Genomic DNA, 26,938 nt, shown 5'->3' on the forward strand with positions numbered 1-26,938 from the left:
TAAGTGTTCAAAGACCTTGACCACAAAGCTCCTTTGACTATGATAATAGCTCTTGGCTCAGAACAAGGAAACCAACTCTGGGTAATTATTATGCAAATGAATGCTCTTCAGCGGAAACCCACAATCCCTGAAATAAACATCTCATAGTTGCTATCTATAGTAGCTATAGCTTAAGTCACCTAAGACTATTGCCAATTAAAAGCAAAAGCGCATGATTTGTTATTAGGAACATGATAGTTTACTACATGTTTAACCTAACCAATAAATATTTACTGAGTAACTAGCATATACTAGTGTTGTTTGAAAAAAATTACTTAAAATATGATATATTTCAATGAATAAGATTTTTCTAAAGAAAGTTAATCAGAGTAAATAAATCAAGGAATAATAGCAGCTATCATCTACTAAGTACCTACCATGCAGTAGGTATTTCACAGAAACAACTCGTTTATGCCTTCAGCAATGTTACAAGATCCATATTATGGTGTTCTCACCTCAGTTTTACAGAAAAGGAAATTGAAGCTCAGGGAAGTCATGTGAACTCCCAAAGGCACACAGCTGGTAATGGAAGATCCCAAACTCAAACCCTAGTCTGAGTCACACTTCTCTGAGCCTTTCAACAACCCTTTCATGCCTTTTTCTATCCTTCAGAGCAATGATGATGGCTAAATTCCACTGGCAGCACCTCAGTCCTGGATCCTATCTCATGCTTATGGGTTGAACTTTATAAATTAAACCACACTATGAAGAACAGACCTGTCCTCTTCCTGATTTTTAAGTTCAGAGTCAGGTCAACATTCGTCAGGTCAACTGACAGTGAATATAATACATATGCAAGAGATCCCATTTCGTATACAAACCAAGGACATACACAAAGGATGTTCTTAGCATGGATTCCTCTGAAAGCAAGCCTAAAGGCTTATCATGGATTACAGCCCGAGGGGACAGGGAGATGGGAGGGAGGCACGAGGTGTCAGACTATGTCCAGTCAAGTTGGTCAGGGTCCAGTTTGAGTTGGCAACAGCTGAGGTTGTAAAATGATCAAAGGATCCAGGGAGCGTGAGGTCAAGAGGATCTAAGGCAGCAGAGAAGAGATGCCTGATACAGGGGATAAAGATGAAATCAAGGTCAAAAGACTTCAGTGAAGCTCATGGAAATGGCAAGGCACAAAGTTCTAGTTCAGCGCCAAGGTATGACTTAACCTTGAACCAGTCTCTGTCCCAGCGTCCTACTTTTTTAAGCATCCTTCCTGATGTAAGTGGATGAGGGCTAGCACATGGCTTCAGTCCTAATAAACCTAACTTTCAGAGAAGGGACATTCAGACAATAGGGTTTTTCAGTACTGCTATATAACTTAATTAGAATGACTAATGCAAAAAAGTACCAAATGTATGTACAGCGTCTGGTTCCTCCCATTATACTGCAGTTTCCAATACCCCAAAGAATAGAGCAGATTGCAAGGGCAGCTATGACTGGACTAGTGACTAAGTGGGAGTAATAACTGAACAGACTTTGCTTACATCTGGGTTTCTGCTGTGGTAACATCTGATGAGAATACAGTTGAGCAAGGAAGTCTGTTACACATGACCAAAACATCAACTCACCCAATCTTCTACCCAGAGGAATACACAGTCTGACAAAATAAGGTGCAATTACAAGAACAGTAGCTACTACGTAGAGATTCTTATGGTTTTTATTTCATAGGTAAACTTTATTTTTTAAAACATTTGATAACTCTGTAAATGATTATTCCATCTGAAAAATAAAGAGGAAAAGATCAGTGACTACATTTTGCTGACATCTGAAATCTTTAAGTTATCTATTTTTTACTTAGGAATATTTTGTAAAATTTTTGACATTCAGATTTATAACCAAATAATTCAATCTTGATGACAGTAAGCAGATATTTTGATTTGTCAAAGGTTTCTTGCTTTTTTCAGATCAATTTTAATATATATTTCTTTCCTGCCTTTTCTGTCCCCTTTAAACATCCTGGTAGACACAGGAACTTCACAAAACCTACCCTAGGAAGAACAGAGCTATGCCAGGAGTCTCAGGCCCAGAGACGCTCCTTCTTGAATGGTGGAGCAGTACTGATATCGTGCTATACAGTAGGACCTTGTTATTTATCTATTTTATATATACTATCTGTTAAGCCCAAGTTTAAGAACAGCATTGTTTTTTACATTTTCGCAAATAAATATACTAAGTCATGTCAAAAATAATGGAATTCACATGGTAAACCTAATAAAGAAAAACTGAAAACGTAACATATGCAGAGTGCAGAGGTTAAGAGTTTCAAAAAGTAATGTGAGCCCCAAACCCAATGCCAGGGTCAGGAAGCCAGGAGGGATCTACACCAAGGTTGGATGGAAAGGTCCACAGGGACCGGGCAAATAACATCAATGAGGGAGTCCACCAGCTGGGGACCTGAAGCGCTTACGACTTTGTCAAAGAAGGCAGTAAGCCCAGGGATGCCAGATTTTCAGGCTGTTTAGGAAAAACTGCAAATCTGAATTTTTATTTGAAACCCCCTGATTTTTTAAATATTGAAACTACAGGCCAAACAAAACATATCTACGGGTAATGGAGCCTATGGCACCTCAGTTTGCAACATCTACTCTATACATCACAAAGAGAATTATTTCATCTTCAGGAAATTCTTCCCAAGGAAATTTATCTTACAGTATGATCCTAATATTAGATCACCAGGAGACAGCAAGCTTAAAATGTAATCAATGAAACAGAAGGTTGTTGTCAAAACAAGAAAAGCAAAACAAAAGCTATGGTGCCATGGGAGTGAACAGGAGACCGGATCGAGTGGACAAGACTCTCTTCCTAGAAAACTGCACCCTACACAGTGGAATGGATGGGATGGCTCATCGGGCCCTACCACTGCCTGGAGAAATACTCTTTATAAAATCCAACTCCCAGACTCACAAGTCACCTTTCCAACTACTGACTGGGGGTAATATCTAACAGAACAGCTGTAATCAACCCAGAGACATTCACGGAACACCCACTGCTTGAGAAAATCTGTACCAGACGAAGAAGTGGTCCTGGCTTTCAAGTAGCCATTCTAAAAGGCAAGGGGGACTCAAAACACATAAGGAAAAGCAAAACAGTACAAGTATTAGAAATCAGGATGGGACAAACAAAAGATGTCACCCACGCAGCGGCATTTCTTAATTAGTAGAAATAATAAAGGCTCCAAAATCAAAAGATAGATTACAGGAAGTAGGAGCAGGCTTGAAGGAAGATCAGCCTGGTATTAGTGGGTTCCAGAAACCAGTTAGAAGGCTACATTGTAATCTAAACAATTAAATGGGTCCTAACCAGGGTAACATCAGAGAATGGAAAGGAATGTCAGCATAAAAATACTCTCAAGAAAAATCGTCAAGATTTGGCATCTGACTAAATAAGGATAACATATCCTTTGTAATAATTCACTTATTAATCCATCCACAGAACAAATGACCCAGTTTCTTCAACAACCAAGGAACCAATAAATTAAAAGACACATAACCCAATCACAATGTGTAGACCATATTTGGATGCTCTTCAAAACAAACTTTGGGGGAAAATTTCATGAAACAATTGGATATATGAACAATGATTGAAAATTTGATTCTATTGCATAACTACTGTTAATTTTTTAGGTGTAATACGGTATTTCAGTTACGTTAAAAATAATAAAGATGGAGGCCTGGTGGTAGAACACGTGCTTAGCACAGACAAGGTCATGGTTTCTATCTCCAGTACCTCCATAAAAATAATAAAGATACATTAAAATATTTGTAGGTAAATGGGATTTACTTCAAAATAATATGGGAAAAAGGAATGAGTTGAAGATTTGGATAGGACAGTATTAGCTGAGTGACAAGCACATGGGGGGGTTCACTATACTGTTCTGTCTACTTTGACACATCTTTTAAATTCTCCAAAACAAAGAGATTTTAAAAAATCAAACGGCAAATGCAACTTTCACCTACTCAGTGATGTTTATGTAAATTCTACTTCAGTTTTCTTAAAAGTAGAACAAAAGCATTACTGATTTGTTTCATTTATGGGTCAATACACAAAGATAAAGATTATTATTCTTAAGTATTACCCATTCTACAGAATTTTTTATTTAATTATAAGTATATATAAATTAAGTTTGATGAAAAGTGAAACAAAAGTGAAATTCACCATCATACAGAATACTTCTCTATCAAAGTCTACGGATGTAGTTTGAAGGGCTCCAGAACTCAACCCTACTAATTTGCAAAAGAAATCATTTTTCATTTTAGCTAAATATCACACTCATAAGAAAATGCACAATGCTCAAAATTAAACAATAGCCTCATTTCAAATCTGAATCTTCAAAAAATCTAGCTTTACAAGGTCCACAACAGAATAGTTCAACTTCTACTTTTCTGTTTTGCTTTGTTTTTTGTTTTACTAGTATGTTGATAAATACTGTGTGCTGAAAATAATTTAGCCACAAATTAATGGAACTAAGGATTAATAAAGATTATCCGAACTCTTAGCTTGACACTTGGCAAAGTTGATGTTCAACTGCTGAATGGATCATAAAGATTTTAAGATATTGTGATACAGCAACTTTCGGGGTTGGACTGGTTTTTCATGTCACATTTCTTCATGGAATACTGCCACCTCCATCTTAAAAACATAAGTCTAGCTTCTTATACAATATCTGGCTTATATTAGCAACAACTCCTACACTGGAGATTGAGACAAATTGCCCTTAAAAAGAAAGTATTGTCAAACAAAAGACAAAGACCATTTTTAAAAACATCAATAGTGGGGCTTGGTAGTTTTACCTAAACTTTACTCATAACTAGTTATCTTATCTAGTATATCAGATAGTATCAGTATATCTGATAATTTTATGCTGAATCCAGAATTCTGGGGAAATTAAAAACATTTAATTCCTATTACCTATAACTCACTTAATCTAATAACTAACCACACACACATAACCCTGCGTCCTCATTACATCAAATGTTTGCATCCAAGTAGTACCTCAAGCACAGTGATATAGACTCTTGCATTAAAGAAAAAAGTTTACTTCTCCTTTTTGCTGTACCAGTAAAAGCAATAAAAGCATGAACCTGACACATGTATCCAACGACAATGCTAAGATATCACAGATTCTACTATAACAGTCTAATTTTTGTTCAGACAGGTTTACTAATCAGCTAACAAGCAGCTCATTTTCGCCACCTACTAGCTTTTGCCAGTAAAACTTTGAAAAAATCTGTACTTACTGCTATTTGATTATCTATATATATGTAACTATGCAATGATATGAATTCAACCATACGTACTTTACTATTTTTTTAGCTTTTAAGAGTCTTCGTGAATAGATAAATAAGTTTATACTGTATAGCACAGGGAATTAGATTCAAGATCTTGCAGTAACTTGTGGTGAAAAGAATATGAAAATCAAAATATGTATGTTCCTATATGATTGTAGCACTGTGCTGTACACCAGAAATTGACACAACATTGTAAACTGACTACAGTTCAATAAAATATATATAAATTTTTAAAATAAAATTAAAGAGTCTTCCTGATTCATTTTTACAACTATATTCAAAAGTAGTAAATGATTTATACGCTCAACGGTCATAGTATTTTTTTTAAAAGGGGAAGGAATCCTCTAAAATTTCTGAGTACACAGAACACTGCTCTTTCCACTTTCCTCTGACATAATCAGGGTGGACAAGCTCCCCCAGGAAGAGCCTCCTTATGAAATTAAAACACACCACATACTATTCTCCAGAGGAGCAAATTCTATTTGGGCAGAATTATTAGCCTCACTCAAGTCATTTCACAGCAGAGAGAACAAACAGGTCTATTGTATATACTATAATTACATTTTGCATGACTTCCTTCAATTAAAATCTTCACTTAAATTAGCATCCATATAGCAATAAAGAAATTTTAAAAGTCATTATCTAATATGACCTAATGATGCCTTCCTCTAACAAGGAATTAGTCTGAAAATGACTTTATATACTTCAAAGTAATTATTGGTATAAGGTCCTCCCCTTAGTAGTATTACACAACACAGTTGCAAGAGAAATGTATTTACATGGGTCAACTTCACTTAATTCTGCATACATTTTATAGACATTTTTTCTGCATATATTCATTCATCTACCAGGAACAGAGTACTTTGAGCCTCCAGAGGAAGACTGGATATGCTTTGCTCATATTGGGTACACATTAATTACCCAATGATCTTGACTAAGATCTGATGTCTGGTGAACAATTAGAAGGATAAAGAGTTTAATGACCCTTCTGACAAGTGCTGGCTAAGATCAACATCACAGACATTCTTTTCACTATACTGGCAGCTATAATCTTCACACCATCAATTAATCATTAGGTTACACATAACCCAACAGGAAGGAGTAGGAAGCCCCACAGTTTTACAAGAAAATGATCAGCATTATCTGTGCCATCTACAGCTAATTCCATTCATGCTGGAGAGTCTCTTCCACATGCACTAGAGAACAAACAGGCCATTTCACAAAACACCAAAGAAATCAGCGGTCCAGTTCATTAAAATCTTCAAGTCAAACTCCCCAACTATTTTCTATAGAAAATTCAGATCTTAAAATCTTACATTTTGTAGGGCAGTGTAATAAAGAATTATAAGAGAAACTAAAAAATAACAAGTTTCTTCTGCATAGCACAGGGAACTATATTCAATAATAACCTTTAATGAAAAAGAATATGAAGACGAATATATGTATGTATATGCGTGACTGGGACATTGTGCTGTACACCAGAAACTGACACGTTGTAACTGACTGTACTTCAATTTTTTAAAAAGCTAAAAAAAAAAAATTATAAGAGAAACTCCAAGTTAATCTATTAATGCTTGTAGTGTTAATATACACACATGCACACACATACAGGATAGAAAACAGAGGGCTAAAAAGAAAATGGATTAAACGACCAAGGGATTTGCAGTGCAATTTATACTGAGAATTTCTTTCCCTTTCCAGTTTCAGTTCTGGTGTTTAAACCAGCACCTCTGAACAGGCATAGCTCACTGATTGACAGTCCCTTCCAAGCTGGAGGTGCACTTAAACAATTTTCACTGCCACTCTTGCTTAGAATTCACCACAAACAATAGATAGAAGGGGAAGCTTTTGTTTTGGCTTGTTTTTTTTTTTTTTTAAAAGAAAAAAAGGAGGAACAGAGTATTTGATAAAACATCAACATTTAGCTTTCCTCACCAAGATAAACTTGTGATATTACTGGCTCCTTTTAATACAGGTTTTGTGGGGTTTTTTTTTTTTTTTTTGCCTTAAAAAATGAGGCATTTACTTTAAGCAGTCTTTTAAGTCACACATCTCTGTGACCTTTGACTAGAAAAAGGCATTTGTGTACACATTATATTGTAGAAACAATTTACAAATATACACAGTGAAAATGTAAAGAAATATAAGGAGAAGATAAAAACCAAATTCAGGGAAGTGGTTAACTGTGGTGGGAAAGGAAGGGGTTAAAACTGGAGGCTATTCACAAAAGGCTTAAATTGTATTGGCAGTGATTTGTTAAACTGAGTGATAAGTACATAAAAGTGTTTTAGTATTTAAACCTTTTTGTGTACTATATTTTTAAAACTAGGCTCAATTTTTTAAAAGCCTTACCAGAAATACAGCTCAACAGAAAAGTCTAGTAGAACCTGAGGTTTCAAATCAGTAGCCAAGAGCTGAATCTGGCCAAGATCTGTTTTGTTTGGACGGCACAATGTTTTGTTTTGCTTTTTAATTGTAATCTGAATGCCTTCAGGCAGAGTATGCACTCTCCAACTGGCCACAGGCACCACCATTTTCCTTCCAGTAAATAAGGGTTCTTTAAAAGCCAGAGAAACTGGAATCCTCATACACTGCTGGTGGGAACGTAAAATGGAGCAGCCGCTTTGGAAAACAATCTGGCAATTCCTCAAAATGTTAAACATAGAGTTACCAGACGACCCAGCAGCTCCACTCCTAGACAGCTACCTAAGAGAAATGAAAACACATGTCCACACCAAGTGTACCCAAGTGTTCACAGCAGCATTATTCATAACAGGCAAAAAGTGGAAACAACCCAAATGTCCACCAACTGATCAATGGATAAACAAAACAGAGTAACAACAAAATATTATTCCACCATAAAAAGCAGTAAGTACTGATAAATGCTGTAACATGAATAAACCTCAAAAACATTATGCTAAGAACCCAATCACACAAGACCACAAATTGTATGATTTCATTTACATAAAATGTCCAAAACAGTCAAATTTCAAATCTACAGAGACAGAACATAGATTAATAGGGTGATAAAAATGTTGTAAAATTTGGTAACAGTGCTGGTTGCACAACTCGGTAAATATAATAAAAACCATTGAATTGTTCACTTTAAGGGGGTGAATTACATGGCATGCCTATTATATTTCAATAAAGTAGTTTAAAAATAAACCAAAGACATCCTTTCAGTTCTTAGAGCTCATGAATTAGATTAATCCCTAAATTTGGTTCTCATTGTGGTCTGAGGACTCCTGGGCCCCCCAACCCCAGAGCTATTCAGTGGATCTTGAGGTCAGAACTATTTTCATAATACTACTAAGACATATGCCTTTTTCACCCTGTTGGTATTTGCACTGATGGTACAAAAACATTGGTGGATAAAACTACTAGCACCTTTGGCACACTGACACCAAAGTCTGCTAGTTACTGAGAGTCACTGCATTTTTTTTTTTAAATCACCACACACTAACAGCAAAAAAAAGAGAGAGAGAGAGAGAAGAATGTTTATTGTAGGGCCAAAATAGTTACTTTAATAGAACAGCATTTTTATTAGAAACAACTGTCTGTTCCTATGGGAAAGTGCATTCCCATTTCCAAACTCACCTAAATACAACTCTTACAACGCTACTGTTTCTTAACTGTCCATGGGAAATCTCATCTCAATCCCTTTTAAAACAGCTTTTTAACTATCTCCATTTTTTAGCCAGAATGAACAGGAAAGGCCTGTTTGGTAGGTGGGAGAGGAAATGAGGTAAAAGGTAGAAGATAAAACTTAGCCTAAGAAACGAGTTTGCCCTATCATAGTAACAAGCAGGAGCATTAACATTCTGTTATAAGATATAACTTTCTTAAGTTTTAAGATATAATTCAAACAAAATAAGGCTTAAAGATTTACTTAGCTGTTTAAAAGGGGACTGTTCTACATCGTGGTACTATTGTAACTAGTTACAAAAGGGACTTCAAGTGCTCCTAAATGCTAAGAATTACAAACTGAGAATTACACTTATAAAAATCTAGTAAGAATAGACAATGAATCAGTCACTTATTAGCCCAAAATTATGATTTGTAAATGTTACTGAAGATTTGGGAAGCCCCAAGGGCCAATCTAGAAAACTAAATTGATTCAGGGCAAAAAGGTAATTCCAAAGACATTTAATTGTACCAGCAGGATAAGCAGTATGGCACTGCATGAGAAAACAGATCAAATCTATCTGTGTACCCTGCACTATACAGAGAAGGAAAAGACAGAGCTGCTGGGCACAAGTATTTCAGTCACTAGGGTGTTCCAGCAGAGTCTTGTGGAGAAGAAAGAGTCTGTCCTTAATCTTTTCCATAACTGAGAAAATGTCCCTTCGTTTTTATCCTACGTTCACAAGCAATGTTTTGACCTGGTTCCCAAAGTTGGCTGACACTAAGGAGAAGCCAGGATGGCAGAGATCAATGTTTTGTTCACTGTTAATATAAAATCAGGGGCCTATCTCTCTAACAGATGGCATGTTAGTCCCTAGATGCCCCACCAACTTTGGACAAACTAGATAAAATAAAGTTTCTGACTTTGCAAAGCTGAAATTTTTCTAGAACTAGCTAATTTTGTGACAGACATGTATACTCAAGTATTGAATTATTTTGTTTTAAAAATTTTTTATTTCCTTTATGAAGTTATATTATAGCTCACTAAACATACCACAGACTACAACTTAAATACGGGCCATAATAACAATCACAGTAATACTAAAAGTAATAGCTAACCTTTATGTAAGGTTTGTTGTATACCAGGCACTGTCACTTTACATATTTTAACTCATTTAATCCCCATAACGAGCTGGAGGCAGGTACTATAATAATCTCCACTTTACAGATGAATAAACTGAGGCAGAGGACAATTAAGTAACTTGCTCCACATCACATTAAGTAGTAGAGGTGAGATTCAATCTAGATGTCTGGCTCCAATGTCAGCATTTCTTAATCTCTTGTTTACCATGTACTATGAATTTTCTGAATTTTAAGCCTCTTTTTTTTTCAAAAGTTTTGGAACTCCATATACATAGCACAGCAAAAATGTTCCACAAATCCCCATAATTAAGCTTTAAGACAAAAATGGTTTACATGTTCATCTAACCATGGCTTCTATTAGCTTTTTATAAGCATAAACACCAAATCATGAAATTTTCAGAAGTTAATGCAAAATTAATCAGAAATATATACAAACCATTGTTTTAATACGTGTATGTTCACTTTCAAAGCATACTAACTTAGGTTGTTAAGTATACATATAAAGTACACAGTTTTAGAGTAACAGAATTGGATACTATTCTAAAAAGAAGGGTAGTGTAGCTTTTAAAGGAAAAATATTAATCTGAGCCTTTCTGATTAGTGATTTAAATGGACTCAAATCACTTTTTTATGCCAATTTCACATCCCTGGCTCTCTAGCTACGAGTAACAGCTCCTAGAAAACCCTAACTTGTTTTATGAATTAATCATTCTACAAACTAGACTGTAATTAACCTTAACTTTAAAAGTTTTTTTTAATTTATGTTTTTAAAAATATTTTAGCATATTATTTAATTATTTTATTTTGGTGAGGGAGAGGTAATTAGGTTTATTTTTAGAGGAGGTGCTGGGGATTTAACCAAGAACCTCCTGCATGCTAAGCATGTGCTCTCCCACTTGAGCTACACCCTCCCCCCTCTTAACCTTAACTTCTAATTTGTGCTTTCCCTCCTATTTTTTTCCTTTTAATGAAATCAACATATACCACTGAACTACTATATCCCAAAATTTCTATTTTCTCTTTTCACCTCCATATTACATTAAAAGAAAAAGTGCTTCTCACGAGGTGGTCTTTTGTCATACTAGTAATGTTCTTGTTTTTTATCTTGGTGCCAGTTATCAGAGTGTGTTCAACTTATGAAAATTCATCAAGCTATATATACATTTCTGTATGTATATTACATACTTCAATAAAGAGTTGGTTTTTTTTTTAAGACACTAGGTTTCTTTACTTCAGCAAAAGCCATTACATACCAACCTTATTGACAGTCGTGATTTTTAAGTTTCTCATCAGACAGTATGCTATGTCACTGAACTAATATTCAATTTGTATTTTCAGCACATGTTAAAAAAGAGCCATCCAAGATATTCTATGGAACCAAAAAGTGCTATTTAATTCTTTCACAAATCCCTGAGATTTAAAGATCTCAAAAGGAAAGAAACTTTTTTTTTAGCTTCTATGTGCTCATTTTCTTCTCAAAAGGTAGGTATGATACAATTGTGGTGGATGGACTGTGTTTTCCAAAGACAGCCACAACACACTTCCCACCCCAAACCCTTTTCTTATGTGACACTAACTTTCCTCCACTCAGAGATGGATGGGTCTGTTTCCTCTTCTTGAAACTGTGCAGAGCTCTGTACCAGCCTCGAGCAAGAAAATGTGAAAGAGTGACGCTGTGTGACTCCCAAGGTTAGGACATAAAAGGCCAATACCACTTCTGCTTGGCTTTCTCACTCTCGGGACGCTTGCCCTGCTACTTTGTGAGGAGGTGTTCTGCCCACAGCCCCAGCGGCATCTCCAGCCAACAGGGAGCATCAACTACCAGACCTGGGTGACCAGCGAGCCTTCTCCTGATGACTCCATCCCCCAGCCTTCAAGTCTTCCTGGTAGGCCCCAGACATCATGGAGCAGAGCAAGCCATCCTTGCTGAGCCCAGTCTGAATTTGACCCACAGAAGCCATGAGATAATAGATGATTATTGTTGTTTTAAGCCACTAAGCTTTTGAGGTAATTTGTTACACAGCAATAGAAAACAGAAACTCTTTACAAATAAGGAACACAGGTAGATAACCATGCCAGAAAGTGGCAAAGCCGGAATCTGGATCCGTCAGTCTGTATATAAAGCCCACATTCTTTCTACCAGAAGGTATTGCCTCCTAGTTTGTTCACAGCTGTCCACATTTCCAAAGAAAGCAACAGTCTTCAGATTGAAAGCTCTAAGGGCAATAAACAGCCCCCAAAAGTAGTATTTTCAACTAATACTCAGGACAGAAGGTCCTTCATTTAGCAGGCTCAAAATCCCAGCACCTTTCCTGACACGTCTGTATCCTTCACACCCTAGTAACAGCATATCCTGGAGATGCTTAAGAAATATCTCTACATCAGTAGCAATAAACCTGAACATTTACAGGACAGTTTACAAAGCACTTTCATGATCACTAATTTGATCTTCAGAAAACACCTCTATGAAACAGGTAAGGCAGGTATTATACAGATAAAGCTCAAAAAAGTTTAAAATAACCAACTATGATAACATAGTTAAGTAGGGATTTGATTTCAGATTTTGACTCCAACTCCAATGCTCTTTTCAATTCCGTTTAACTCAACTCAAAAGAACCTTTATGGAGCGCCTTCCGTGTGTGCTTCCATGTACCACACTGTCTCCACAGGTGTTGTGAAGTGCCCACTTCGTGCGCAGCACCATGGTGGGCACCCTCCTCTAACTTGTGCTCTCCACTTCCAGGATCTGATCCCTACAAAAAGCCAGTCTTTCCCCACCCTGACCCACTGTCTACACAGCAATCTGACAACTCTCCCTAATCCACCTCCTTAATCACAATAATTCAAAAACTGTCAAAGATGCCATCTTACCTATAAAAATACAGGCCAAATCTCCTCATCTGCTCTTTAGGCCTTCTAGAATCTGACCCCAGCTTATCTGATTAAATTAATTTTCCTGCACTTACTGAGAAAAACCAAATTAACCTCTTCCTTCCTCCCCACGATCACTTTCCTCACACCTTCTTGCCCTCCCTTTTGTTCATACTATCACCCAAATCCACAAATGATGCTCAAATATTTATCCTCAGCCCAACAGAGTCCCTTCCCTCCAAGACCTTAAAATCTACTCTGGAGTTACAATTAAAAATCCAAAACAATACATAATAATTAAATTAGGTCGTAGACATTATAGCTTACAGGGACTAAAAGGAGAGGGATCCCTGAGGGCTGCAAGAATGCCTACTGGGAAGAAAGTAGCACTGGAAATGGGCTCTGACTGACAGGCAGGATGCAAACTGGCAGAAGTAAAAACAACCCATGCAGAGGAATGACCCAAAAGCCTTCCCTTCTTACCGACTTCTTCCCATTTACATCCAACCTAATCCTCTGGCCAGTACCATCTCCCTCAAGAAGCCTTCCTCAATTACCTCACAATCTAACTTAAGCTCTCTTCTCTGAGCTTCTAATACCATTCCTGCCTACAACACTCATTCCGGCACTTAGTCATTCCATATCATAGACCTCGTATTGCTGCCAAGTGGAAGAGAGATCTCTACACACCAAGCATTCAATGTTTGTTCAATTGAACTCAGTTCAGCAGCCATTGCTGCTTTCAGTCATTTAAAAACCCACTGATCGTAACACTGGTTCTTAACTTACCGGGCGTCTCCTTTGGAAAGATTAGTATTTACAGGATTAAGAATAACCTTGTTTGCATCTACATCCACCACACATTTGGTATGCAAGTCAATTTCTGCAGATAAAAAAAGAGAAAAAAAGTCATTTTTAAATTAATCTATGTTAGAAAAAACATCTGACACACACAAAAATAAATAAATCCAACAATCTTTCATGATAAAAACACTCCAACTAGAAATAGAAGGGAACTTCCCCAATCTGAAAAAGGGCATTTAAAAACCTGCAGCTAACGTCCCATTTAATGGTAAAAAACCAAACGGCTTACCCTCTAACACCAGAAATAAAAGAGGGTATAGCTCAGTGGTACAGTGTGTGCCTAGCATGCATGAGGTCCAGTTTAGATGACTAAACAAGCAAATCAATCAGTAAACTGATTACCTCCCCCGTTTAGTCATCTGCTTTTCTAATTCTCCAGAAAATTAGTAATTTTTTTCAATTACCTCCCCCCACCAAAAAAATTAATAAAATAAAAATTAAAAAAAAAGAATTTCACATGTTAAGGAAAAAAAAAGAAATAAGACAAGGATGTCTACTACTGCAACTTCTGTTCAATGCTGATCATACTAGAATTTCTGGCCAGGGCAGTTAGGCAAGAAAAACTAACAAAAGACACCCAGAGTGGAAAGAAAAAAGTAAAACTACCTTTATTTGTGCATGATATGATCTTGTATAAAGAAAATCCTAAAGAACCCACTAAAAACTACCAGAATAAACAAGTTCTTCAAAGTTGTAGGACAATATACAAAAATCAGTTGTGTTTCTATACACCAACAAATGAAAAATCCAGAGACAAAGAAAATTTTATTTATAGTAACATCAAAAAGATTTAAATACTTAAGTACAGATGTAAAAAAACTGCAAAACATGTACACTGATAATTCTAAAGTATTGTTAAAAGAAATTAAAGACTTAAACAAATGGAAAGATAACTTAAGTTCATGAACCGAAAGACTTAATACTGTTAAGACAGCAACAATATTCCCCAAATCAGTCTACAAGATTCAAGGCAATCTCTATCAAAATTCTAGCTGACTTTTTTTCCCCAAAAACTAACAAGCTGATCCTGAAATCTATATGGAAATGCATGAGACCCAGAATAGCCAAAAAATCTTGAATTATGAAGACAACATCCGTCAACCTCAAACTTATTACAAAACCGCAGTAATTGTGGTACTAACATAAGGAGAGAAAAACAGACAAATATATCAGTGGAACAGAGTCCAGAATTATACTGTCATATTGATGGCCAAATGATTCTGACAACAGTACCAAGACAATCCAAGGGGGAAGTACAGCCTTTTCAACAAATGTGCTGGGGCAACCTCACGAAAATGAAAAACCCTTGTGCTTCAAAGGACACCATCAAGAGAGTAAAAAGACAACCCATAGAATTGAGAAAATATTTGTGAATTGGATATATGATCCAATAAGAGAACTGCATCAGAAAATAAAATTTTTACAACTCAATAATAAAAAACAAATAATCCAAATTTACAATGGGCAAGGGACCTGAAAAGACAGCTCTCCAAAAAAAGATACAATAATGGCCAGTGAGCAGAAGAAAAGATGCTTAACATCACTAGACACTGAGGAAATGCAAATCAAAACCACAGTGAGATAACACTCCACACCCACTAGCATAACTATAACCAAAAAGACAGATAAGTTAAGCTAATATTGTAAGTCAATTATATTTCAGTTTAAAAAAAGAAAATAAGAAGAATGTAAATTGGATCATGTCAAAAACAAACAAAAAACCCAGATATGTAAGTATAGGCAAGGACACGGACAAATTGGAACCTTCATACATTACCAGTGGGAATGTAAAATGGTGGTCACTTTGGAAAACAGTCTGGCAGTTTCTCAGCGGTTAAACATAGTTAGCATATGACCCAGCAATTCCCACATCTAGATATACACCCAAGAGAAACCTATGTCCACACAAAATTCTGTATGTGAGTAGCAGTATCATTTGGCTATTCACAATAGCTTAAAAATGGAAACAACCCAAATATCCACTAACTAAGGAATGGATAAATGTGGTATATCCATAAAAGAGAACACTATTTGGCAATTAAAAGGAATAAGGTACGGATATGTATTACAACATAGATCAAACTTGTGTTAAGTGGAAGAAGCCAGTCACAAAGGACCACACATCGTATGATTTCACTTATTTCAAATGTTCAGAACAGGCAAACAGAGACAAAGTAGATTAGTTACTGCCTAGGGCTCAGGAGTGACTGCTAGTGGAAATGGGTTTCTGTTGGGGGTGAGGAAGATGTGCTAACGCTGACTGTGCTGATAGCTTTCACAACTGCACGAGCACAATAAAAACCACTAAACTGGCTGAATTATATGATATGTGAACTGTATCTCAATAAAGCTTTTTTTTTTTAAGTATAGGCCACATCATGTTTATGTTCTCATATTTTTATATTCTTATAACTTTCTGACCCCAAGTATGAAACTTTGTTTGCCTTATCTCCACTACCCAAAGAAATGCTCTAAGGAAAGGACCTGCGCTACACTGGAGTCATTTTGCATTTCCCTAAAAGCCTTGGCCAAATGTCAATGTCAAACTCATTATAACTTCACAGAATTTCTACTGTCAGGAAAGATGATTTCTTTTTTTGTTCACTTGCTTTAACTTATTTAACTGAGACAAATATAAAACAAAAACTCCCTTCCCTGTGCCTGCCACAACTCAACTTTTCTCATATCAGTTATTCTACATTTGTCCTCAAAGATATAATCTAAAAGTACGAAAAAATGTAGTGGTCTTTCTCTTAGCCAATCTACTTTTCAGGCAAAGAGAAGTGAAAGGAAAACATTAGAGCTATGTTTTACCCAGGCGTGGAATACTAACCCCCAAAAGGCATATGTTTCACTGTGGTCAACTAGTATTAAAGTCTATTTCTAATGCTTTGTGTTTAAATCCACTCTAGATTATCACAGAAATGCTGCAAGAAGCCCTCAGCCACCATGCAAACACTTTTCACACATGCAGTTTTACTTCTTCCTTTCCTCCAGCCCAGAGCTCAAGAAAGTTTGCAATCATCGTACTCTGTTACCACCACTCCTTAATGGTCTCCAACCATATCATATTGGCTAGCCCCGTACAGTCAGATCTATGCTATACACAAATGCTTTATTAAGTCTCCGGAAATTGTGCTGTGACTCAATCTACTACCTCACCACCCACCACAAAGTTAGTTATTAGTTTCTTGCAAGAACATTTGTTCTGAGCAAAGGAGCTGCATGTGTAGTTGTGTATGCAGAAGTATGCATCTAGAATGCATGCCTGAAAATCCCTCAATCAAATACTCCCCCCACCCTCCCTAGTGTTTTGCCTTCACTGCAGATGATCTTGAATTGACAAAGGATCCAAACATTTTCCTTCAATATTTGTAGGCTTTTTACCCATCCTCTTCACAACGCCCCTTTCCTCCCCCTCATGACTTATTAGATACAACTAATAATCTGGAAGCCTTAAATGGCATAATTAAAGAACCAATCCTGGAAAATCTAAAATTCAAAGAATCACATAATAACTAATACATCCAACCTAAACTCATTTCGGCCTAAAGAGTGCAACATTTACAAATGTCCCTACATTTAACACCCACTGGAGATGGCCTTTAAAATATAAACAACAATCTTCACTCCTTTAGTAGTTCAGTTTTTATTATCAAATAAAATTCCCACCCTGACTCTGTTAAGAGAAGGCTTTTCACAAGACTGTTTAGAGTATGGGTGGAATATCTAGTAACACACACCTAAGCAAACAAAAGCGGTGAGATTTAGAGAGTCTAAGGATCAGATATATGAAAAACATTTTAATATCAAATGCCATGGCTAGTGCACCATCAAATGTTACTAATGGTTGAATTAAATCACACTGCTGCAGGATTCTAAATATGACACTTTCTCCGCGGAAAACTTCTTGCTCTATACTGCTTAGAAAGCAAAGCTGTGATTAAGTAGCAACACCAAATTTAGGCTTTAAATTTAAGCTGAACTAAAAAAAAGAAAAGAAAAGAAAAAAATTTTAACACCTAACAAAAATCCAAAACATAAACATCTTCCTCTTAGTTTGGAAAACCTGGATTAAAAAAGATAAAGACCTAGCTACTATGCACTTCCTTTGCAAAAATAGCATTAAAGCACATCCATGTTTATAGCAGCATTATTCACAACAGCCAAAAGGTGGAAGCAACCCAACTTTCCATCAATGGATGAACGGATAAACAGAATGCGGTATATGTATTTCAATGGAAGCTTATTCAACCTTAAAAAGGAATGAAATTCTGCTAAAACATGGATGAACCTTGAAGACATGATGCTAAGTGAAATATACCAGTCACAAAGGACAAGTTTTGTAGGATTCCACTTACATGAGACACCAGGAGTAGTTAAATTCATAGAGATAGAAAGTATGATTGTGGTTGCCAGGGGCTGGGCTGAAGGGACAACAGGGAGTTAGTATTTCATGGGTATGAAGTTTCTGTTTTGCAACATCAAAAAGTTCTAGAGATGGATGGTGGTGATGGTTGCACAATAATGTGAATGTACTTCATACCACTGAACTGTACACTAAAAACTAGTTTAAGATGGTAAATTTTATGTTATATATATCTGACCACAATTTAAAAAAAGCACTGAATACTCATTACTATAATAAGTAACACACGGACAACAGTTTATTCCCAGGGAAGCCTAAAATAATGAGATTGGGATTTAATTAGTACTATGCTTGAAAAGCAATAATAATAATAAAAAAAAAACCCGAGAGTAATCTTAGAGTCAAGTAGTACTATAAGTTTGTGTCATGACTAATCAAGCTTTATAGTACTCAGAACCACGAATGCTACGATGTACCTGTGAGTCTTGGGAAAAAAAGAAATTTACTCCTTTAACATTAAAGATCCCAAATTATTTCTGAAACAGGATCCTTTTCTAGGTCAAGTCCCTCATTATGAATAAAATATCAACAGTCGACAATCCAGCTTATTCAGCCAGCATATTAGTCACCTTGTAAAAGTGAACAATAACTTGAAACAAGTCTTTCTTCAATGCATAAATCAGCTATGGCTCGTTCTCCAATGACATCATAGTAAAAGATGGGCAGGGCCTGGGAGACTCCCTTCACATAACTCATGTTCCATCTGGGGAAATGCATCGTTCTCAGTGTGGACAAATTAAGAGTTGCCCATTTAGTCATCTGCTTTTCTAATTCTCCAGAAAACTGATAATTATTTTCAAACCAAATCTACTACTCAGAAATATAAATGAATCTCCCTTTACCCATCAACCACGTTCCTAAAAAGCTAACTATAACTTACTGTTAAATTCATGCAGGTCCAGTTTTAAAAGGATAGTAAATTATTTGTAAGATTCACATTTTAATTAAATTACAAATGTTGAAATACAAAAATAAATATATATATGTATATGCAAGACTAGGATATTGTACTGTACACCAGAAATTGACAAATTGTAATTGACTGCACTTCAATAAAAAAAAATAATAAAATATGAAATTGCAAATTTTGCAAGGTATATATGGGTCTATTTTCAACTAATTTGTGTCACATGCCTAATAGTTTTTACATGGCTATATACGCTCCTACAAATAAAATATTCATCACTAATATTTCATGTATGAAGCACTTGTTTTCCCCATTGGAATGTAATATTCTTAGTTGCAGAATGGGGAGTGTGACTTCTACTTCCTTACCATACTTAGAATCATGGTATCATATAGGACCCCCCTGAGGCCCACTGACCCAAGGAGAAAAAAAATTGTGATGTCACATAAGTAAAAAGAAAATTGGCTGTTTGCTTTCTAGTAAGAGATATATAAAACATCCTAATCACTCAATTTTCATGTTTTTACCATTGAACATGATAATCTATTCAATAGACAAAAGATAAAATACAACTGAGCTCTAAAACGGTTCAAGAAAAACTGAAAGAATGAAGACGATCCAAGACAGGACTCCCGGTAAGGGGAAGAGCAATTACAGTATGAAAATAGTTAAAATAATCTTATGTGATCCAAAACATAAAATGTGCACCTTCAAGAAACAAATCAACTTCAGAGTGCTAGGAAGTAGGTATTTACAAACTTATAAGGCAAAACAATCTTAAAAAAGAACAAAGTAGAAAGACTACACTCATCACTTTCAAACTTACTACAAAGCTACAGGAATCAAGACAGTGTGGTACTAACCGAAGGATAAGTGTAAAAATCAGTGGATTATGATTAAGAGTCCAGAAATATACTGTCACACTTATGGTCAACTGAGCTTTAACAAGGATGCCAGGACAATCCAATGGGGAAAGTACAGTCTTCAACAAATGATGCTGGGACAACTGGGTATCCACATGCAAGAGAATGAAGTTGGATCTCTATCTCCTACCACATTCAAAAATCAACCCCAAGTGGATCAAAGACCTAAATGTAAAAGCTAAGACTATAAAACTCTTACAGGAAAACACAGGCATTAAATGCACATGACCTTGGGTTAGCAATGGTTTCCTAGATATCAAATCAAAAGCACAAGCAAGGTTAAAAAAAAAAGATAAATTGGACCACATCAAAATGAAAATTTTTTGTGCTTCAAAGGACACCGTAAGAGAATGAAAAGGCAACCCACAAATTCAGGAAAATATTTGCAAATCATGTATCTGATAAGGGACTGGATCCAGAATTATATACAGAATTCTTTACAAGTAAATCATAAGATGACCCAATTTTAAAAATAAGGATAGGGTTTGAATATCTCTCAAAAGATACACAAACAGGCAGCAAGCACATGAAAAGATGATCAACATCATTAGACACCGGGGACACACAAATCAAATCCATAATAAGATACCACTTCACACCCACTAGGATGGCAATGATCAAAAAGAAGGACAATGAGAGTGTGGGGGAGGACACTGGAACCCTCACACACTGATGGTAAAAATGCTGCAGTAACTCTGGAAAACAATTTAGCAGTTCCTCAAATGTCAGAGTTACTATATGATCCAGCAATTCCACTCCTACATATACACATACCTAAGAGAAATGAAAATACACATCCCCACAGTAACTTTTACACAAATTTTCATTATTCATTAACAGCCAAAAAATGGAAGCAAGCCAAACGCCCATCAACTGATGACTGGGCATATAAAACGCATATACGTATCGCAGAATATTATTCAGCTTAAAAAGGAATGAAGTATTAATTCATGCTATAACCATGATAAACCCTGAATACATTACAAGTGAAAACAGTCGGATACCAAAGTCCATATGTTATATGATTCCATTTATATGAAATGTCCAGAGCAGGCAAATCCATAGAGACAAGTAGATCAGGGGCGGCTGGGGGAGGAGGGCATGGCAGGGGGTTGTGGGACTAGGGGTGGATGAGAGTGACTGCTAATGGGAGAGAGGCTGTCTTTGGGATGATAAAAATGTTCTGGAATAGGATAGTGGTGATGCCTGCACAACTCTGCAAACACACTAAAAGCCAGTGAATTATTTGCTTTTGATATGTGAATTACATTTCAAAAACAACTTAGAAGGAATGGCCCTACTGCCCTCAGTACATATAAAATACAGTTAAAGTCCTTCAACCAGACTTCTAAATACTCACTACTCTGAAGATTCCAGCCAACCCAGTTCTTCCAATTCTCAATAGCCTCACATTCTACCTCACCAAGAAAATTAAGCACTCCAGGTCTTCCCCTGCATATAATTATCCTCTTCCCCCCATATTCAAAAAATTCCCACTCTTACTGGCTTTTTCTGTCTATAACAAGGCTCAAACATATCCCAGACTTAGGAACAGGCCTTTCTCCTCCCAACCCCACCTCTAGAGACCACTCTTCACCCTTCCCTTCCACATGAGGCTTCCTGAGGGAACACTCCGTATACTCACCGCCTCCGCGTCGGCACACCCCCCAATTTCTCAGGCCACCACCAACACACCAACACCAATCCGTTCAGTCGAAATTATTCTTCTGAAAATTACCACTGACCACCAAGATGCCAAATCCAATGAGCACAATTCAGTGTCATCACACATGCCACTCCTGTGATCCTGACTACTGACTGTCCATTCGGTAACATTTTTCGCCTTGGGCCCCCCCCATTACTTTAACCTGCTCCTCCTTATGTCTCTCTTCCTGGCCTCTGTGACCTGCTCCTTCACGTATGCCTTAATTTGGTATTCTAACTCTTTTAATTTTTAATTTTTTGGGGGGGAGGGCAGGGAGGATAAGGCAATTAGGTTTACTCCTTTATCTTTAGAAGAGGTACTGGGGATTGAACCCAGGACCCATGCATGCTAAGCATGCTCTCTACCACTTGAGCTGTACCCTCCCCTCATCTTCTAAATATAGTAATGACTCTCAAATCTACACATATCTCCAGTCCCTTGGTCTCAGACTCATGTACAACAGTTTTCTGGATCCATCCACTTGGCTGCACTTTACAACCTGAAACTCAGTCTGTTGAGTTTCTTGCAGGCGTGCACTGTATCTCTGCACAGCTGAGGTGTAGTGCGCGGCATATGATAAGCACTAAATAACTGTTAAAGTCCAAGAACAGAGCTTTTAAGTCCCACACCTCCACCCTAAAACCTGCTTCCCCCACATTTCTGATCTCAGTTAATGACACCAGCATTCCTTCACTTAGTCATCTAAACCAGAAGCTTTGCAGTCTCCCTGTATCTCCTAAATTTCAGTTGCTTTCATACCACCTCGACCCATTCTTGCTGGGGGTATCGAGAATGCAAGGCCATCAATGCTCTCTACCCCGCCCACCTCTCAGGAATGTGTTCGCAGCCAGCAATCTTCAGGCTGGCTTACCCCTTAAAAGCGATGAACTCCCCAAGCCCAGTGTTCCTCGGATGCGACACAAACCCACTGCTTGCACAGCATCCATCTGGACTCTTCCATGTCACCCCTGCGAGATCTGCAGGCAAGGGGAACTGCTCTCCCTACTTGCTGTGCCAAGTCCTCTGACCCTAAAGTCTTGTGTCTTCCACCAGCATCCATGAAACATAACAAGCTAACTTATTAGCCTGTGAGCAGGATAAAGACACACAGATTAATTTATCTTTCTAAAGCATCACATTAACAGTACCACTGCTCTATTCAAAAACCTATACGTTTGCAACATGATGGACCCTGAGGGTCTTATGCTAAGTGAAGTATATCAGAGAAAGACAAATATTGTACGATTTCACTTGTATGTGGAATATCTATTTTTTAAAAATGAATAAACAAAAAACAAAACAAAACTCAGACACAGAGAACAGAATGGTTATTACAGAGGGGAAGGGGGTTGGGGGGGTGGGCAAAATGGGTGAAAGGGGTTAACTGGTGACAGATGGTAAGGTGACTTACTGTGATCACTTTAGTGTTATGTTGTACATCTGAAACTAATGTTACATAACAATTTTATCTTTTAAAAAAAAAAACCCTCTAGTCATGGTACTCCTTAAAGCTTGTCTGAGACCCTCCTGAACCTGCCTGTACTCAACCTCTAACTTCGTATCCCTCTGCTCCCCACAAAGCTCCCCACTTCAGTAAGGCCACCTTCCGTCACTCTTCTCACCCCTCATGCACTGTGCTCTTCCGCTTTTCCAGGAAAGCACAGATTTTCAGGGCTGGGGCTCTGGAGTTGAACTGTCTAGGTTCCGATCCCTAGTTTCGCCATTTGAAAGTTTTGTGATTTGGAACAAGTTGCTAATTAAGCTTGTTCAAGTTCCCCTTTTTCCTTCTGTGAAATGGAGTCATGGTATAAATTCTTCCTAGCACTTTCGTGAGGATTAACAGAAATAATCTAGTTCAGTGCTTGGGACCATGTCAGCCCATGGTAACCTCTTGATAACTGCTAATTATACATACAGGTCTCCTTCCTGCTGTCTGAATTTTTACAGTTAACTTCCTCACTGTTCTTGCAAATGTCTTGCTAATTCCTACAACCAGATTTTGCTAATTCCAACAAATCATGTTGTCATGTATAAAAAGTAATGAACCCTGTAGCTAACAGAAAGCTCTCAAAAAGCAGCTATTTTTTTTCCTTCAATCAAGATGTGTTAAATTGAATGGGCTAATTCAGGAATACCAACTTCTAAAACTATCTACAGTTTCTGAGTTAAAGCCCAGTGCCAATTAAGTCATGGACTTTGTCCTACATACCAGCTAGTTTCACACTTCCCTCCACCAAGGTTTTTTAAGAACACGCTCTACCAAACACAAGGGGAAGCCCACCAGCAAGCACAGAGATCAGTAAGAAATCCATCTCCACTCAGTAAGCAGCTCAATTCATCTGCTGAATGAATACTGGTTTCCTTCATCTTCAGAACTTAAAGAAGGAAAACGCTGACACTAGGCATTGTTTTACGGAGGTGAGGGGCTAAAAGTGAATGCCGATTCAAACAAATTTTGATTTGATTTGATAAATGTGTACTTTCTTCTCCAAAAGCCTCTGGCCCTGTGTGTATAAACCCCATTCTCAGTCACTGAGTTGACAGCAGACACAAAAGAATGTTGTGATACATGTGTCTCATTCTCCATTAGCATATCAAGCAGATGCAAATGAAACAAGCATCTTCTGTTTCAGAAAATATGCCAGAAATTTCCATCCATGGTCCTCCCTAATTCCAACACTAGGTGTCTCTCTGAGAAGGCTTAAGAAGCACGAGAGGTCTCAGGGTCAAAAACACCTGGTTTCAAACAGATTCTCCAGCCTCTGGATTTCCCAAGGACACCTGTTTCCTCACTGACGGCCGGAGTCTTCTAATCTTCCTCCTACCTCCACCCAGTTTTAACCTGTCTCCTTACCCTTCCTATTCACGTGGCTTCATTTTCACCACACGCTCTTCAATGTGGCTCAGCAATGACCTGAATCAGTCACCTACCCAGGCTGTCAGTCTTGCCCGGGGATCTGGCGATCTTTCCCCATCAGGCTCATGTCTGAAACCCACACGAGGTTCTAAAAAGCTAAACAGGACCCATGGAGCAGCCACCCTAAAGCTAGACAGCTGAGCCTAGCTAGCTGTCAGGGCTCCCTGCAACTTCACCTGATCTTTCTAATCTCATCCTTCTCTAGTCAACCTCCCAGAACCCTCCCTACTGGCAGGCTTATCTTGTCTCTGCTGCCTAAACCTGCCTGGCTCATTCCTGCCTCCAAGCCTTGGCTCTCAGACCATACCTCCTCAAAGAACCAATTTCCCCCACACCCCTCCCACGGGGTACCCATTCCAATCCTAAGCTTCCTCCCCTCCAAGTAGAACCAAAGTTCTCCCTTCACAGTGAAGCCTTCCCTAATCACCAGCCTGAGAAGTGATCCTTCACTCCTTTAAATTCCTCTGTCACCCTACCACTCACTTGGCACTTTTAATAACCAGCAATCTGACATAGGTGTTTACCTTTTAATCAGATCTTTTCACATGACAGTCATTTCCTCATAAGCATACCATAAAGCATACTTAAAAAAAAAAACAAAACTAGAGGTGGGGGTATAGCTCAGTGGTAGAGTACATGCTTAGCATGCATGGGGTCCTGGGTTCAATCCCCAGTACCTCCAGTAAATAAATAAACAAACCTAATTACTCCCTGCTCCAAAAAAGTAGAAATTTAAAAAAAAAATTGTTTTAACTGAATGCTACCATACTAGGCAACACTAGGAGAAAATTTTTAGGAAATAAAATTCCCCCAACAAGAACAATCAATCTCATTTTCTGTTTCTTTCTAGCCCTTGCCCATTCCTGTTTACATTTTTACATAGAAATAATCACAACACTAGATTCAATCACACAGCTACCATACTATTTTATACTGTTTTTTCTCCTAACATAAAAGTCGTCCTTGTTAAATGGTTTTGACTTAAGCCCTGACTTCTATTATTGTGATTTCACTGTACTGGTTATTGTTCGTGACTTTCACTGCATCAAGTATGGAAAGAAATGCAAAGCAAACCCTTGAGAAATACCTGTTAAAATAAGTTTATTGTCCAAGCTTCCTAACACCTGAAATAACCCATTTCACTGTTTTGCTCTCTAGCTAAATGTCTAATGTGATTTCTGGTTTCATCACTTTAGGCTAGGTAGACAGCAAAGCATATTTTCCAGACACTTTTTACATAGATTTATTTGCTTCGATAGTTAACCTTATACATATTTAAATTCGGGAAGCCCCAGGTGGAAAGGCAATCAGATCCGGGACTATCTAACATAAGACAGACACCTGGCAGGCACTCAATAAGCATTAAATATTTTTAAGCCGCTGAAAGTTATAAAACATCAAATTCCTGAATAGGAGTGTATCACTGATCTAACTAGTGCCATCAATTATGATTGTGAAACTTTCGGCTCATTTAATAATTAGATTGGTTAATAATGTATGAACGGGTGTTCCTTACAGTACACAGAACACAGCCAGGTTACCTGATGAGCAGAACAAGTGTGAAAGATGACGTGAAAAGACAAATAGAACTTCCAGATCTCATGACAAAATAAGCTTAACCCCTTCTACTTCAGCTGTTTAAGTCTGTATTTTAGATGAAGAAAGGCCAAAAAAGGTGTAATATTACAACTATGTACAATTACATATGCATGTGAATACAAACTGGAATGAAAATAAGAAAATAAGTGTGAATGATAAGATGGATGAATGTCAGAGACTTTTTCCTTTTTATTTTTTGTTTTGTTAGTATAATGTTAGAATGTATAAGAAAAATATTCCTGACAAAAGCACATTCATCAGTCATTACAATTCTTGCTACTACTGAACTAGGGCCTAATGCTTAATGTTCAAATAACAAAGTTTCCCAAACCCACAAATAATTTAGCAAAAAAGACTGAAACACTCTTACTTCCATGATAAATGTTAAATAATAAACCAACTGTCTACCTTAACACCTAAGCACAGTCAGAAACTCAGCAGTACATTAGGAGCTTCTTGCAAATTGCAGACTTTCCTCAAAAAGTAGCTAATATGATTCCAAATATCAGTCTATAGAGTAAAACTACATCATCCCCAAAACCCATTCTCATCTCATTTTCATTAGTGATGAATGATTTCTGAGGTTGCTTCCTGCACTAACCTGCTAAGAGAGAAATTATGACAAAATTCAC

The 26,938-nt window shown here is 37.2% G+C and overlaps 1 protein-coding gene across 3 annotated transcripts in view; it reads right to left on the reverse strand.

Annotated features, from left to right (window-relative positions):
* Positions 1-26,938, reverse strand: part of KIF13B (kinesin family member 13B) — a 165,257-nt gene that overhangs the window by 135,834 nt on the left and 2,485 nt on the right. For all 3 annotated transcript variants that reach the window (XM_064482496.1, XM_031442133.2, XM_064482497.1), the window contains exon 2: positions 13,752-13,845. In XM_064482496.1, coding sequence (XP_064338566.1) covers positions 13,752-13,845 — 94 coding nt within the window. The remainder of the gene's footprint in view (positions 1-13,751; positions 13,846-26,938) is intronic.

This window comes from Camelus dromedarius, chromosome 36 (assembly GCF_036321535.1).
Source record: "Camelus dromedarius isolate mCamDro1 chromosome 36, mCamDro1.pat, whole genome shotgun sequence".
Taxonomy (NCBI): domain Eukaryota; kingdom Metazoa; phylum Chordata; class Mammalia; order Artiodactyla; family Camelidae; genus Camelus; species Camelus dromedarius.